Source organism: Solanum pennellii, chromosome 1 (genome assembly GCF_001406875.1).
Source record: "Solanum pennellii chromosome 1, SPENNV200".
Lineage (NCBI taxonomy): Eukaryota > Viridiplantae > Streptophyta > Magnoliopsida > Solanales > Solanaceae > Solanum > Solanum pennellii.
In genome coordinates, this window is record NC_028637.1 from 5,679,394 (window position 1) to 5,695,219 (window position 15,826).

A 15,826-nucleotide genomic window follows, 5' to 3' on the forward strand; every position below is an offset into this window, starting at 1 on the left:
ATCATGGTTATGAGAACAAAACTCCCAAATAAGATTTGGTATGAGATAATTTTATTTAACATGTAGCAACACATGTATGCATCAAACCAACAAGGTTTCCCCATTAAAATTGGTTCAGGGTCAGGAACCATATAATTTTCATCTAAAATGTTGAATGTACAGTTATGATTTTAATTGCTCCATCACGCACAAAGATGAACTTCCAAATAAGGTTGGAATGAATGTTAGATTTTCTAACATTAGGGGGAGAGATGATTGACAGCTGAAATTATGTGTGAGGTTAAATATGAATTATCTACATCCTCGTTAAATAAATATGTGAACTTAAAGTTCAAGGGATAATTCAGTTGCATAATGTTGCAAATCAGTTGCCAGATGAATGCACTGACCCTATGATATAATTCAGCTGCAAATGCTCCAATGTGAAGTCCTTGAAGAATAAAGTCTATGATACGCCGAAAGCGTTATAGACCAATCGGTTCCAAATATAACATTCCTTGAAGAAGGAAGGAACAAATGATCAATATGGTCATGATAACGAGGCAAGTGTTATAAAATAGCACATTGACATAACACTTCATAAAACCTCGGAAAAGATTAAGGTACCTGGAAAATAATGAAAAATGAAGAGATCTCGATAAGTTATGTCATATTGGAATCTGTCATATAGTGTGGACAGATGAATGGTTGGCCAAGTAAAATACACAATTCAAGTATATTTTGTTTCACTTAGAAAAGTGACATTTTGGACTGGTAGTCCATAAATCAAGGTATAATGTCAGTGGGGTACAAATAAATTATTATGCGATAGTATAACCGTAAGATGTCAAATACGGTTTGTGCCTTGGGGCATAAAGGTTTATCGCAAAAATCCTTACATTATTGGAGATGTTTTCTCCTTTGGTGGATGCAATGAGGTTTGTTTTGATCTGGCAACATATGAAAACTTGAATGCATGTAATGAATAATTGTAATGTCTAGCTAGACAATGAAGATTATATGAAAATCCTTGAAACAATCGAGGTGTCTGAAGCATATAAGAGTTTGAAAGAAACTTTTTCAATAAAGCTTCAAGAATCCTTATATGGATTGAAATAGTCAAGGAAGAAAAAGGGTACAAAAGAATGATCCTAATTGTCCTTGTATTTTTATGAAAAGGTCTTGGTAAGACAAAATTTTGTCTTGACCAACAGATTGATAATTTGACAAATGAAATATTTGTCTGACAGTGCACATACACTGAAAAGTTTTGATGCAATTTTATATGGATAAATCACATTCATTGTGTACCCCAATGATTATGAGATCACTTGACATAAATGATGATTCAGTTTGATCTCAAAAGAAGGATGAAGAGTTTGTTGGTGATGAAACTCTATCTTGGTGCAACCAGGGCACCAGTGCATCTTACTAACAATATTTGACCAGATATTTGTTTTGCAGTAAATTTACTGGCAAGATTCAGTTTCTCCCCGACAAAAGGACATTGAAATGGTGTTCAACACATTGAATATCCTCGAAGGACCATAGTTATGGGTTTATTCTATCCCGAGGAATCCAAGACAAAATTGATTGGTTACGCAGATGCAGAATATTTATCTGATCCGCATAAAGATCTATCTCAAGCACGCTATGCGTTTGCATGTGGAGGCACAATAATATCCTGGCGATCAATGAAGCAAATGTTGCTATGCAGAAATAAAAGTTCTTCATTAAGCAAGTCGAAAGTGCGTCTGGTTGAGATAAATGACACACCATATTCAGGAAATGTGTGATTTTTCTTTGAAAAAGAATATACCAACCACAGTGTACGAAGATTGGAGACATCATCACAAAAAATTAAGTGATGTTTTAATCAGGGGAGTATAATACGCGTTGCACTCTTTTTCCCTTGACCGAGGTTTTTTCCCACTAGGTTTTCCTGGCAAGGTTTTTAATGAGGCAACAAATAGTGCGTATCAAAAGATATGTGTACTCTTTTTCCTTCACTAGAATTTTTTCCCACAGGGTTTTTCCTAGTAAGGTTTTAACGAGGCACATTATCTATGGACACCCAAGGGGGAGTGTTATAAATCTATTGTGTTATGTGGATGATCCATTAGAGTTATCCAACAATTAATTGGATTCATGTATTAGTGTTTCCAATGTGATAAGATTCCAAGGTGATATGAACCTTGATGATAACTATGTATAATTCCAAGATGACCTTTGACTATGATATCTCAATACTATAAATAGAGATATCATTCACCATTGTATAGACTTAAATATGAAGAAAATTCCTCTTCTTCTATCTACTTCTCTTGTCTTCTTCTCTTTATGATTATATTCTTATGAGCTTGATTTTATAACATGAAAGTATTTATTAAAAACTTGATTTCTAACTTTCATAAATAAAAACAATCATGAAATTAAATTTATTTCTATATACAATGACAATTATCATAATGTTATATTCTAATATTGAAAATATTTATTAATATAGTGATTTCTAACTCCACAAAAATAAAAACAATCATGAAAGCAATTTTATTTCTATATACGATAATAATTGACATAATTTTATATTCTAAATTACATTAATAATTTTTTTTGATACTACACTCTTCATATCATATCGTAAAAGAAACTTTGAATCTTACCCCCCACAAAATAACCAATATATTTGTCTTTTTTTCAATTTATTATTTATTTTTTAATTTAGTTCTTCCTCTATATTTCTCAAGCCCTTTTCTATTGACATTTTTTTAAACTACTCATATTTCTTTAGTTTGTATTTAATATTCCTTAGAATTTGAATATAATTTTTTCTATTGTCAAAATTTCCCTGTCAAATAATTTATCATATTTGATATAAGAAAATATTCTATATTAATTGTCCCTGTTAAATAGTGATCATATTCTGTAACAAATATTAAAAAATGTTTACTCAATAATTTTAGAAGTATTTTTAGGAATAAAAATATTAACTATTCAAACACATTTATGGATTCCAAAATTATAGAATCTTTTTTATTGAGTTCTTTATAAAATTTACAGAGACATGTTTATAAATATCTTTTAAGTTTGCGTGATAATGCAACAATTTTCTAAATTTGATAATTATTTATATTAACTTAAACTCTTATTTTTGAGGTGATGTGATGGTTTAAAAACTCTTTTTGTTTAACTCAAATTTCATTTCCCATAAATGCTGACACGTTTTTTTATTTTTGAAACTTAATCTCAATCCTCAGATAACAGGAGCCAGCAGATCTTGACCGTTGATTTCGCAACACTATGTTTGGAGGGTTGTTATGCACTGTTCCATGATGTATCGTATTGGATTGTATCATATTGGCATTATTTTAATGAACAAAATATTTGGATAGACTGTATTATTTTTATCATTACATATTAATAATTTGAATGATAAACCTATAAGAAATCGTAGTGAAACTAAAAATTTCGTTAAGGTTGTTCAAGATTTAATATATGTGTATGAAAAATAATTTGTACCCTATGTCCTCCAACTTTAAATATGCACAAGTAAACACTTAAACTTGTATAAAAACGATCAAGTAGACACAATACATGTAGGATCCATGTAGAACACAAAATTGTCACATAGGGTGTCATATAGGACGAATGTGTCAATTTGTTCACTTTTATATAAGTTTAAGTATATACTTGTTCACACTCAAAGTTAAAGGTCATAGTTATCAACTGACACCAAATTAAGAGTCATGCTTATACATTATATCTCAAGATTATGATTGTATCACAATTAAAACAAATATTATATTTAAACTGCCATAAAACGGGTAACATCCATTCAAATAAGGTGTAATAGTGCACGTGCTGCCCATTTTATTATATTTTATTTGTTATTTTTCTCTATCATATAGTCACATTCCATGTATGGAATTCTCCTATAACTACAACACAAAAAATAGAGTATTGGGGTTTGGGGTATAGGAAAGAGTCTTTGGTTTTGGTTTTCTGTTGTGATTTATTCTTCTAAGTCTCCTGAATATTTGCTACTTTTATGGCTATTGCTACTTGCTAGTGATCCATTTGTTCAAAATTTTAATTTTTCTAAATAGGATTCTTGAAATCTTAATTAATAAGATTTAACACCCCATCCCTCTTCCTCTTCTCTCTTACCTTTTTGTTCTGTGGGTTAACATCTTGTTACTTGCTAAAAAATTTCCATTTGTATCACTTGATCCTAAAGAAGATTTGGCTTTTTTTCAAAGTTTTGTTCTTTTTTTTGTTTGTTTCCTTCGATCTGAGATTCTGTGTTTTTACTTTTTGTGGGATTTCCACTGTCTTTTTTGGAATTCTGCACGGCAGCGGAGTCAGACTTCTCACCAATTCCTCTATCTGCGCAGTGACAGAATCAGAATTTTCACTATTCCTTTGTTTTTTTGGAATTCGTTAGAATTACAGTGACATTATTTAAGTTTTTACTTTGATTTGGTATAATTGTTACTTAGATAATGGAAGGAGATCAAGATTTGAAGTTTGTGTGCAAATGGTGTAACAAAAAATATCCATGTGGGAAGTCACTTGGAGGACACATAAAGTGTCATGTAGTTGATGAAAAATTTGAAACTGCTAAGTTGAAAAAGAAGGAATCTTGGAATATTAGTAGTGGGAAGAATCAATCGAGTAGTATTCCTTCTGGTTATGTTCTTAGAGAGAATCCAAAGAAAACTTGGAGATTTGAGGATTCTAACATATATTGGTCGGAATCTCCAAAAATAATAACAAACAACACTCACACTACTTTTGGAGAATCTGACACGCATCCGAACAACATAGATTCTAAGTATACCGCAACTCAAGAAAAAGTGTGTCAACAATGCGGAAAGGGCTTTCCATCCATGAAAGCTTTGTGTGGTCATATGGCTTGTCATTCAGAAAAAGATAAAGGGGGTTTGAAAGATGATGACGACGACGATGATGATGATAACTCATGGACTAGTAGTGATCATAGCCATTCAGATACTGAAGCTGGTGAGCTGATCAGTCAAAGTTGTAGATCAAAGACTACTAAGAGATACAACAAAATTGTAGTTAAGTCGAATAATTATAATTGTTCGTCTTCTGTGTCTGAGATTAGTCAAGTTCAAGAACAAGAAGAATTAGCCAAGTGTTTGATAATGTTGTCAAGGGATTCTAGGTCTTGGAATGGTGTTGATTCACTTGTGGAGACTTCTGATAACAATTCTGCTATTTTAGAGACTAAACCGTCGTCTAGTGACATGAGGAATAATGCTAGAAAGAACGGTGTTAAACGTGTATACAATCAAGATGAAAAGCCTCGAATGAAGAAAGAGGGAGACACAATCACGAAGATTGATATGTTGGAAGGTGAAACTCAATCCGAGAACTCTGATTCAGACTACTACTTAGGCGAAAATGGGAATATCGAATCAGATGGCTCTGTTGAGAGGTACTTAGGAAATGGTAAAGGAAAATGGAACACCTCTAAAATGAGTTTTGCAGCTTGGTTAAACGAGAATTTGAGTGACGAGAAAAATGGGATAAACAGAATCAAACAATATATAACAGAGTCGAGGAAGAATTTGGGTAAGAAATGTGAACGCGATGGCTATGGATTAGCCTCAAATTCGTATATATGTGAATCGAAAAAGAGAACCATGGATCCATATAATGATCTAGAGATAAGGAATGATTCCAAGAAGATGAAGTTGTGTGTTAAGAGTCCTGAAGGATACAAAAATGATATACATAAGACGAGAAAATACGAGTGTTTGAACTGCAAGAAGGTGTTTAGCTCATATCAGGCACTTGGTGGACATAGACCGTGCCACAAAAAGGTCCACGATTATTCTGAATCGACATATGAAACTGGTGAGAATAGCCTTGGTGCTGATCATAATGATCCTAAATGCACAAAACTTGGCAAGCATAGGGACGTTTTTCGCAACAATAAACAAGTAGTTCCTTCTCAAGATTTGCCTTATGAACCTGAGATAAAGGTTAAAACGAAGAAATCCAAAGGACACAAATGCCCGTTTTGCTATAGGATGTTTAAGTCTGGTCAAGCTTTAGGTGGCCACAAAAGGTCACATTTTATTAATGGTGGTGATCAGGAGAATCTGAATCAACAATCATCAGCTGTAAAGCGCGAAGTTGCTGACTTACTCGATCTTAATCTTCCTGCTCCGGTAGATGAGGAGGACGAAGAACATGCTCGATACATGTCCTGGTAGATGGTTATAAACAAGATGATATATACTCAGCAGGTGCTTATCCTCATTAAGTTTTCATGCTCTTTTTTCTATTGTCAATGTTGCCAGAGGTAGGACAAGCATTCTTTCTAATTAGTTGAAAGCTAAGTTGCTTGGACTCTTCAATAATGTCGATTAGTGTGTGTGAAATACATCATAAAGTGGTGTATTTTGGAGGATCTGGCTGGAGATGCGATCGGCCTTGTATGGAATACTCTTTGGCTCTCCGACGTGGCTCCCCATGTGCAACAATGTTTTTGAAGAGTCTGAGCGAGCAAGATGTCTTTTGTGAGAACTCTCACATTTCCCTTCAGATTTTGGTATGTTTCAAGAACATGGTTTTCATTTTTGCTAGTTAATTTCATCTACTTATTAAGTTTTGGGACATGCAAAATTTACATCGAAGTCTTTTCTTATCTCTATGTTTGGTTTTGGATTTATAATTACGTTGTTTGGTTTTAACTTTGTAGTTATTTGCATTATGATTTAGTTTATTATCTTATGTCAGGACATCTATAATTCATATACTTTGAAGTATTGTGTTTTATATATATATATATATATATAATATTAAAATTATCAAAATAATTTTGTTATGTTTCAACTATTGACGTAACCGAGAAAAGCCAAACCAAAAAGAGAAAAACCAAACCAAACCAAATTTATTTTGGTTCGGATTGGGTTACACTTTTTCAAAATCAAAAACCAAAAATCGAAACCGAATTGTATAAAATCAAATCGAAAAACCGAATGCACACCCCCTAATTTAAACATATGAATAGAGCAAATCTGTAGCAAAAATAGTGATCAACATACGTCCTGCCATTGCTTTGATGTATTTGTTAATGTTTTCCTCAAGTGTTAACTCTACAGATAGAGACCTCTAATGAATAAGAAGCAATTTCTGGGAAATTTTTCATAATAGGGGAGGGAGTTGAATCATATATATAGAAGTTACATGCCATTTTTTAGATTTTTCTTGTTTTTTTTTAAATTCTCCAAAATCATGTTCGCTCTATATATTTCTTTTGGCCAAATTCATCGGTGACCTCCTAAACTTGGCATCAATTTTCATTTAGACACCTCAATTAGGTGATGTTCATTTTAGACACTTCATGTAGGGTTCTGTTGTGTCATTTTGACACTTTTTGCTTATATATCAAAGTGCGTGTGATACACTCAACAATAGCGCGTGAAAGACTTAATTTAGTCATTTTTAATTTTATTTTCTCTTCTTCTTCTCCATTTTTCAAGCCACCACCCCCTATCTTTTTTTCAAGCTTAAATTCCTTCAATGGAGGTCAAATTTTTTATTCAAATTCGTTTTTAAGTCATTTTCTTCTTCTTCATTGTATTATTTATCTAAATCTACCATCACCTTCCTCTATTTTTTGCCGGAAAAATGGATACCAACACCCATATTTCATATTTGTTTTCTCCTTCTTTCTTCCTCTCTCTCTTTTCTTTCCAAAAACGATACTAAAAAGAAAGAAGATGATCAATAAATATGAAAAATAGTAAAAGAAAAGAATTTTTTCTTTTGAAAAAGCACAGAAGAGATTTTGAGTGTAATGAAATAAGAGATTTTCTAATAATAATATTTTAAATTTATTTACTAAATAGATTTTATAATTATTTTTAACTGAAAATAACACATGTAATTATTTAATTGATTATTTGTCAAGTCATAAACGAGTGTATTACATTCTCCTTTACTTTTTTGTTTATTGTCAGAAAAATGTCAAAATAATACAACAGAACCCTACATGATGTGTCTAAAATGAACATCGCCTAATTGAGGCGTCTGAGGAAAAATTGGTGCCAAATTTAGGGGGTCATCGATGAATTTGGCCTTTGCTTTTTCAAATTTTACTCAATTTTTTTAGTTCTAGAATGACCTCATTTAAATCATATTTCATGTTTGAAGAACTTTGGTTGCATATATATATATATATATATATATATATATATATATATATAAAACTTTGTTGCATATAGGGTTGTACAAAATCGAACCAAACCGCAAATCGAGTCAAACCGGAAAAAAAACCCGACTAGTGGTTGGTTTGACTTGGTTTGGTGTTGAAAAAAAAACTGACTATATTTGGGTTAGTTTGATTGAACTAAAAAAAAAAAACCCGAGACCAATCCAATCCGATATCATAATATAATTTTAAAATTTATTTTACACATAAAAATATTTATTTTGATATAATTTTTAAATTTTTCTTATACTTTTTCATAGTTTTTAATCTTTAATATATTATTTCAAGTTTGAAACTTAGAATTTTGAATGGTTGAATGGTTTCATAAAGCTTATAGGTCCATAGATGTTGGTAATTATAATAAAACTTAAATCAAAATCAAATTAATACTAATACAAAGAGAAAAACAATTTTCCTAAGAATGACAATAATATTGAATATTTGTTGTTTGATTTTACGTCGGTTTAGACAATTTAAATACATAATCTAATTTTAATTTCCTGTAATATTTATTCATGTTACTAACACTTAATAAACTTGTTTTAGCATGATTTAGTACTTTTAAATTATGATCATTTTCATTATGACTTGTTAATTTGTAAAAAAATTTTACGCGATTTCATAATTACTATGGATATTTTTTTGGATATTTTAGTGTAATCAATATTAAAGAAGGTATTACTTAAGAAATATTAGGGACTAAGTTGTAATATAGAAAAGTTAGAGGAGTTAGTTTGTAAGATATAGAAGAATGTTAGTTAAAAAAGTTCGTTAGAATATTAGGTGTATATATACACATGTACAGCAACACAAAGAGGTGTATGAAATATTTTTTCTTCTTATTCAATTTCATCTTCTTTCTCTCTTATGCTTATAGATGAATGCTTGTTAATGTCAATTGTAAAATGGTATCAGAGCATCAGTGTTAATATCAAATTGATCAAGTAAATTAGCCATGGCAACAATCGAGAATGAATTGACGGAGAAGTTAGGTCAAAATCATCCCTTGTTTCTTAGCACCATTGATAATTCTGGTGCAATGTTGATTTCAATACAGCTTACAGGGGCAGAGAATGTTTTGATTTGGAGTCGTGCAATGAGAATTGCAATTTTAGGTCGAAATAAGCTTGGATTCATGATGGAACTTGCTTAAAGGAAGGTTTTGGCCCTAATCTAACAGTATTGTGGAAACGTTGTAATGCAATAGTTCTATCTTGGATTATGAATTGTGTATCCAAAAAAATTCTTGGAGGAATTGTATATTCAACGAATGCAGCTGCAGTTTGGAGTGATATCAAGGAAAGATATGACAAAGTGGATGGTTCAAGAGTCTTCTTGCTTCATAAAGAATTGTCTCGATCTCTCAAGGTACAAGTTCAATTTCAGTCTATTTTGCTCGATTGAGAGATCTTTGGGTAGAGTTTGATAGTATTACTCCAGTACCTTCCTGTAATTGTGAGAAATCAAAGGATTTCATTCTGTTTGTACAAAATCAGAAGTTAGTACAATTTCTTATGGGACTTAATGAGACGTATGAACAAGCAAGAGGTCAGATTTCTATGATGATTCCTTTGCCATCGTTAAACAAAGCTTACTCTATGTTAGTAGAACGAGAGAGTCAAAGATTCATATCTCAATCGCATAAATCTGAAGGTCAAACAGATATGAATGCATTAGTTTCAATTAGATCTGGTTCAAAACCTGTAAATAGGCAGAAAAAGCCTTATTCATCTTATAGCTATGATCCAAATGTAAGTTGTGATCACTGTAAACGAAACTGATTTTAAAAGGAGAAGAAGAGAGAATCAGGGGAACAACTACTCAGATAATAGGAATTATTATACTGAGAGAGGTGGTAATTCATATAATGCAGCAAATAATGTGGTTGATAATACTGTAAAGACTCAAGAACAGACTAATCAAGTCTCAAGAATTGGAGATTATAATAAAGGTATGGAGATTATACATGAACAATACAGCCAAATATTGCATATGCTGGGAAAGACTAATATACAGGGTACATCAGATGTGGGTACTAGCACACATGGTCCAATAAGTGGCAGTGTTAATCCAATACAAAGCTCCAATACTGGAGGTAATAGTTTTAAAATCTCAGTAGGATAACATGATTGGATTGTAGACCCTGGAGCAACAAATCATATGACATATAAGTCTGATATGCTATTAGAGAAGAAGTCAATGCCTAGTAACAATTATAATCAAGTTTATTTGCCTAATGGAGACACAACCACTGTTACTCATACAGGGTCTTGCAACATTACTGAACATGAAAGTGTTGAAGATGTGATAGTCATACCAGAATTTAAAAATAATATTCTTTCTGTCTCAAAAATCACAAAAGGTCTCAATTGTTCAGTCTCCTTCTTTCCAGATTTTTTTATATTTCAGGATCTTTACAATGGACAGGTGAAGGTGATTGGTAAAGAATCTAATGGACTCTATTTTCTCCCTGCTCCAAAATCAAGAAAATAGTCAAATACTCAAATACAGTCACACAATGTTCAGGATAACAATAATACAACAACTTCTTCTGTGTTCCTGTGGCATCAAAGGTTAGGACATACATCTTCAAATGTGTTAGCAAGTGTAATTCCTGATTCTGTTAAACATAATTCAGAAGAAATTCAAAAGTGTACTATCTGTCCATTAGCCAAACAACACATATTACCTTTTCCTCATAGTACTTCTGTGTCCTTATTGCCATTTCAATTGTTACATATTGATGTTTGGGTACCTTTTAAGTTTCCTACATATGATTGGAATAGATTATTTGTTACAATTGTGGATGATTGTACAAGAATGGTATGGTTGTTTTTAATAAAGTTGAAAAGTAATGTGGTTGTCATTTTGCAAAACTTCTGTAAAATGGTGGATACTCAGTTTGGTGTGTCAGTTAAGTTCATTAGAACAGATAATGGTACAAAATTTGTTAATTCTGAGTGTCATCAGTTATGTAAATCACTAGGCATAGTACATCAAAGAACTTGTTTTATACTCCTCAACAAAATGGTATTGTTGAGAGGAAACATAAGCATATTCTAGAAGTTGCAAGAGCTATCAAGTTTCAAGGACATATACCTATTAGGTTCTAGGGTCATCGTGTCTTATGTGCAACTTATATTATTAACAGATTACCTACTCCAGTTCTGAATGGGAAGTCACCATATGAAGCTTTATATAAGAGCAAACCTTCATTGCATCATTTGAAAGTAATAGGGTGTTTATGTTTGCCAAAAATATGTATATCAGTGATAAATTTAAGTCTAGAAGTCTGGTGGCGATACATATGGGGTATAGTGAGCAAACTAAATGATATATTCTTTATGACATGAAGGACAAGTGTTTTTTTCTTAGTAGAGATGTTGTGTTCAAGGAAACTATATTTCCTTTCTCACTTCCTTCTTCAGTTGCCTGGAAACTGTTTCCTACCACTAATATTCCTACAGAAGCAATTCTAGATGGTATATCAAATGTACCAGAATCTGAAACTTTTGAATCTCATTCTGATCAGACAATTCCCATTCAGGCTGCAATACCTAGGAGATCACTTAGAATCAGTAGTACTCCACTATGGATGAAAGACTATGTGGCATATTTTAAATAAATCCCTGAGTGTGCAAAGCCATTATATTCAATTGATCAATACCTTGGATATGATCATTTATCTGCCAAGTATCAGTTATATATGTCTTCATTTGGAGCTGAGATTGAACCATCTAGTTTTGAGGAAGCATGCAAAGATCCTAGGTGGGTTGATGGCATGCAGGCTGAGATCAAGGCCTTAGAATGCAATAACACTTGGAAAGTTGTGCCTTTGCCTTATAGGAAAACAGTCATTAGGTGTAGGTGGATTTTCAAGATTAAATACAAAGCTGATGGTCAAATTGAGAGGTTTAAGGCTAGACTAGTAGCTAAGGGATATAATTAAAGGAAATGACTAGATTATCATAAGACATTTTCTCCTGTGGTAAAAATGGTGACTGTTAGAAGTGTATTGGCACTAGCTGCAGCAGGTAACTGGCATGTACATCAAATGGATGTGTATAATGCTTTTCTACAAGGAGATTTGTATGATAAGTGTATATGACATTACCACAAGGGTTCAAGATGACACGGGGATTTACTGGACAGGGGGAGATTCCTGTGTGTAAGCTCATTAAATCTCTCTATGGACTTAAACAAGATCCTAGACAATGGGATGTTATGCTTACTGAAGCTCTCATAAAGTCAGGGTCTATTCAGAGTCATTTTGATTATTCTTTATTTACAGTTGGGGTTTCTTTAGTGATAATCTTAGTATATGTTGATGATATGATGATCACAAGTAATGACATTAGGATGATACAAGAGACTAAACAGACATTATAAGATACATTCAAAATGAAAGATCTTGGAGATCTTAAGTATTTCCTAGGGATAGAATTTGCCAGGTCAAATAAAGGTATAGTTATGCATCACAGAAAGTATATTCTTGAGATTATTTCTGAGGCTGGATTGAGTGCAGCAGAACCAGCTACTACACCACTTGATCCTTTTGTGAAGTTGACTACTAAGAAATATGATGAAGTTAATAATATAGGACATGATGACAAGTTACTAAAAGATCCCAGTATATATAGAAGATTAATTGGCAAACTCTTGTATCTTACTGTTACAAGACCAGATATTACATATGCAATACAGACTCTGAGTCAGTTTTTTCAACAGCCAAAACAATCTCATTTGAATGCAGCTCTGAAGGTAGTAAGATATATAAAAGGTCAAGCAGGGTTGGGAATATTGCTATCCAGCAAAAGTAGCAAACATCAAAATGTTTATTATGATTCAGATTGGGCTACATGCCCACAGACTAGGAGATCAGTAACTGGATTCTTGATAAAGTTTGGAAACTCTCTTATTTCATGGAAGTCCAAGAAGCAAGGAACTGTCTCTCGAAGCTCAGCAGAAACTTAGTATAGAAGTATGGCAAATTTTGTAGCAGAGGTTGTATGGATAGTTAGTTTGTTCAAAGAATTAGGAGCAGAAATTGAAACTCCAGTTATTGTTCATAGTGATAGCAAATCAGCAATACAGATAGCAGCAAATCCAGTGCATCATGAAAGAACCAAACATATAGAGTTGGACTGCCATTTTATAAGAGAGAAGATACAAAAAGGAGTTATTGAAACAAGACATCTAAGTACAAAAGAGTAGATAGCTGATATACTTACTAAAGGTCTAGGCAGGTCACAACATGAGTACTTACTTTCCAAGTTTGGAGTAATAAATTTGTTTATACCCTCAAACTTGGGGGGAGTATTAAAGAAGGTATTACTTAACAAATATTAGGAACTAAGTTGTAATATAGAAAAGTTAGAGGAGTTAGTTTGTAAGATATAGAAGAATGTTAGTTACAAAAGTTAGTTAGAATATTAGGTGTATATATACATATGTACAACAACACAAAGAGGTGTATGAAATATTTTTTTCTTATTCAATTTCATCTTCTTTCTCTCTTATGCTTATAGATGAATGCTTGTTAATGTCAAATTGTAAATAAATCATATCATTATTTGTGTTATATTCTTAAGAAACACCTTAGATAGTTGTATTTTGGTTGAATTGAAGAAATATTGGACATACAAGTAAATTATATGTTTGAATTAATACTTTAGCGGAAAAATCCGAAAAAAACTGAATTTTATTGGTTTGGTTTATAGATTTAAAAATCCGACACAGATGATCTGATTTGATATTTAAAAAAATTCATACCAACCCAACCATGTATACACCTAGTAATATATATGTATATTAGTGATATCATTAAGGTTTCTAATTTACACTCAATCCTCATTAGTAAATGATAATGTAATATTGCCAAATAGTATCTCTTATAAAGGAAAAAAGAAAACATAAAAGAAGAATAATAAAAATATAACCAAATGATATATCTAATAAAGAATAAAATGTAAAAGGATAAAGAAAGAAATAATAGAACTGTTACCAAATGATACCGCTATTAAAGCATAAATGAAAAAAAGAATAAAAAAATAAATGAGAATATAAAAATAATAAATAAGAAAAAAACAAAAATATTTTGTTTTAGTTCTTAAAAAGGTGAAAATATAGAAAAGAAAAAAAATAGATAAACTAACCCAAAAAAAAAAGAAATAATAAAAATATTACCAAATTATATCTCTAATAAATGATAATATGAAGAAAAAAATGAGAAAAGAATAAAGAGAAAATAAAAATAATTAGTGAAAAAGAACAAAAGTTATTTATTTTATTTTCTTAAAAAGATGAAAATAAGTAAAGAGAGAAAAAAAATAAAAGGAAGATAAATTAACAGAAAAAGTAGAAATAATAAAATTATTACCAAATGGTATCTCTAATAAAAGAGAAAATCAACAAAAATAAAAAATATAAGAAAAAGGAATAAAAGAGCTGGGGCAATGCTTAATATAAGTTTTCTCCCGCGCCCAGACAGCTGAAAAATAAAAATAATGAATAAGAAAAAAAATGTAATTACAAATAGTAAATGAGAAATAACAATAGAAATTAATGATAGGACAAAAAGGATAAATAAAAAAAATGGGAGGTATGTGCTGTAATTTTTATTGAGAGAATAAGTATTTCTTAAAGTGCTTTGAATTGAAATATAAATATGTAATTATTTTAAATTTTATCACATAGTTTCAGATCGATTTTTATGTCCACCTACCCACACACTTAATATGCAGGTGTATAATCACAAATATGACCCTCTCTCGCCTGTTTGTTTGTGAAGGCTAATAGATAATATAATACTTAACCAGAACAGATATAGCAAGATATTATAGCTGAGAGAAGCAATGTAATTTCATCAATCTTGCATAATGATAAAGGATTTCTCGGTCTTTTTCTGTACTGAAAATGAACCGTGAGACTAATTCAATTTCAAAAATTAGCTTATGAACAAAGAATTATCAAATATCATACAAAAACACAACAACGACTCATTCTCTCAATCAATATTGTACACTTCAACATAATTTTGTGATGCATGCATAGTTTGTCACTTGTGGTGTCACTATCATAGTGATTTTTTATTTATATTGCTCAAACTCCTTGAAAATATAGACATGTACATATTAGATACTTTAAAATCAATGCATTTCAAAGAATTTGCTATGAGTGCGATAATATTTGTAGAGTCTGAACAATATACAAAATAGTAACTAATATACAATAAATAATAGTATGAACTCAACTATAGCACTTAACAGGTGATAAACAACAAACAACATGAACAAGTATCAACAACATCAAGTAAGCTCGTAATAAGTCAATGATATCAAGATCACACATGAGGACTCATGCCTCCAAACCAAACCATTTTGGGAGTTGAGTTCTTTGAGATTGAGTACCTTCCATTAATTCAACATGTTTTTCCTTTAATATTATCGTGTCGGAACGTGACACTCCGATCCAAGAATACCGTGCCGGAACGTGACACTCCGATCCAAGAATATTGTGTCGGAACGTGACACTCCGATCCAAGAATACCGTGTTGGAACGTGACACTCCGATCCAATTATACTATTAATTTATCCTTTA

The 15,826-nt window shown here is 31.5% G+C and overlaps 2 protein-coding genes across 2 annotated transcripts; both read left to right on the forward strand.

Moving 5' to 3' along the window:
• Positions 1 to 3,992: 3,992 nt before the first annotated feature.
• LOC107030531 (zinc finger protein 91-like) lies at positions 3,993 to 6,642 on the forward strand. The gene has a single exon (XM_015231804.2). The coding sequence runs from the start codon at positions 4,482 to 4,484 to the stop codon at positions 6,222 to 6,224; it is 1,743 nt and encodes a 580-aa protein (XP_015087290.1). The 5' UTR covers positions 3,993 to 4,481; the 3' UTR covers positions 6,225 to 6,642.
• A 5,579-nt stretch (positions 6,643 to 12,221) lies between these two features.
• Positions 12,222 to 13,201, forward strand: LOC114075652 (uncharacterized mitochondrial protein AtMg00810-like). The gene is made up of 3 exons (XM_027914104.1): positions 12,222 to 12,261; positions 12,348 to 12,474; positions 12,709 to 13,201. The coding sequence occupies exons 1-3, from the start codon at positions 12,222 to 12,224 to the stop codon at positions 13,199 to 13,201; spliced, it is 660 nt and encodes a 219-aa protein (XP_027769905.1).
• The last annotated feature ends 2,625 nt before the right edge of the window (positions 13,202 to 15,826 follow it).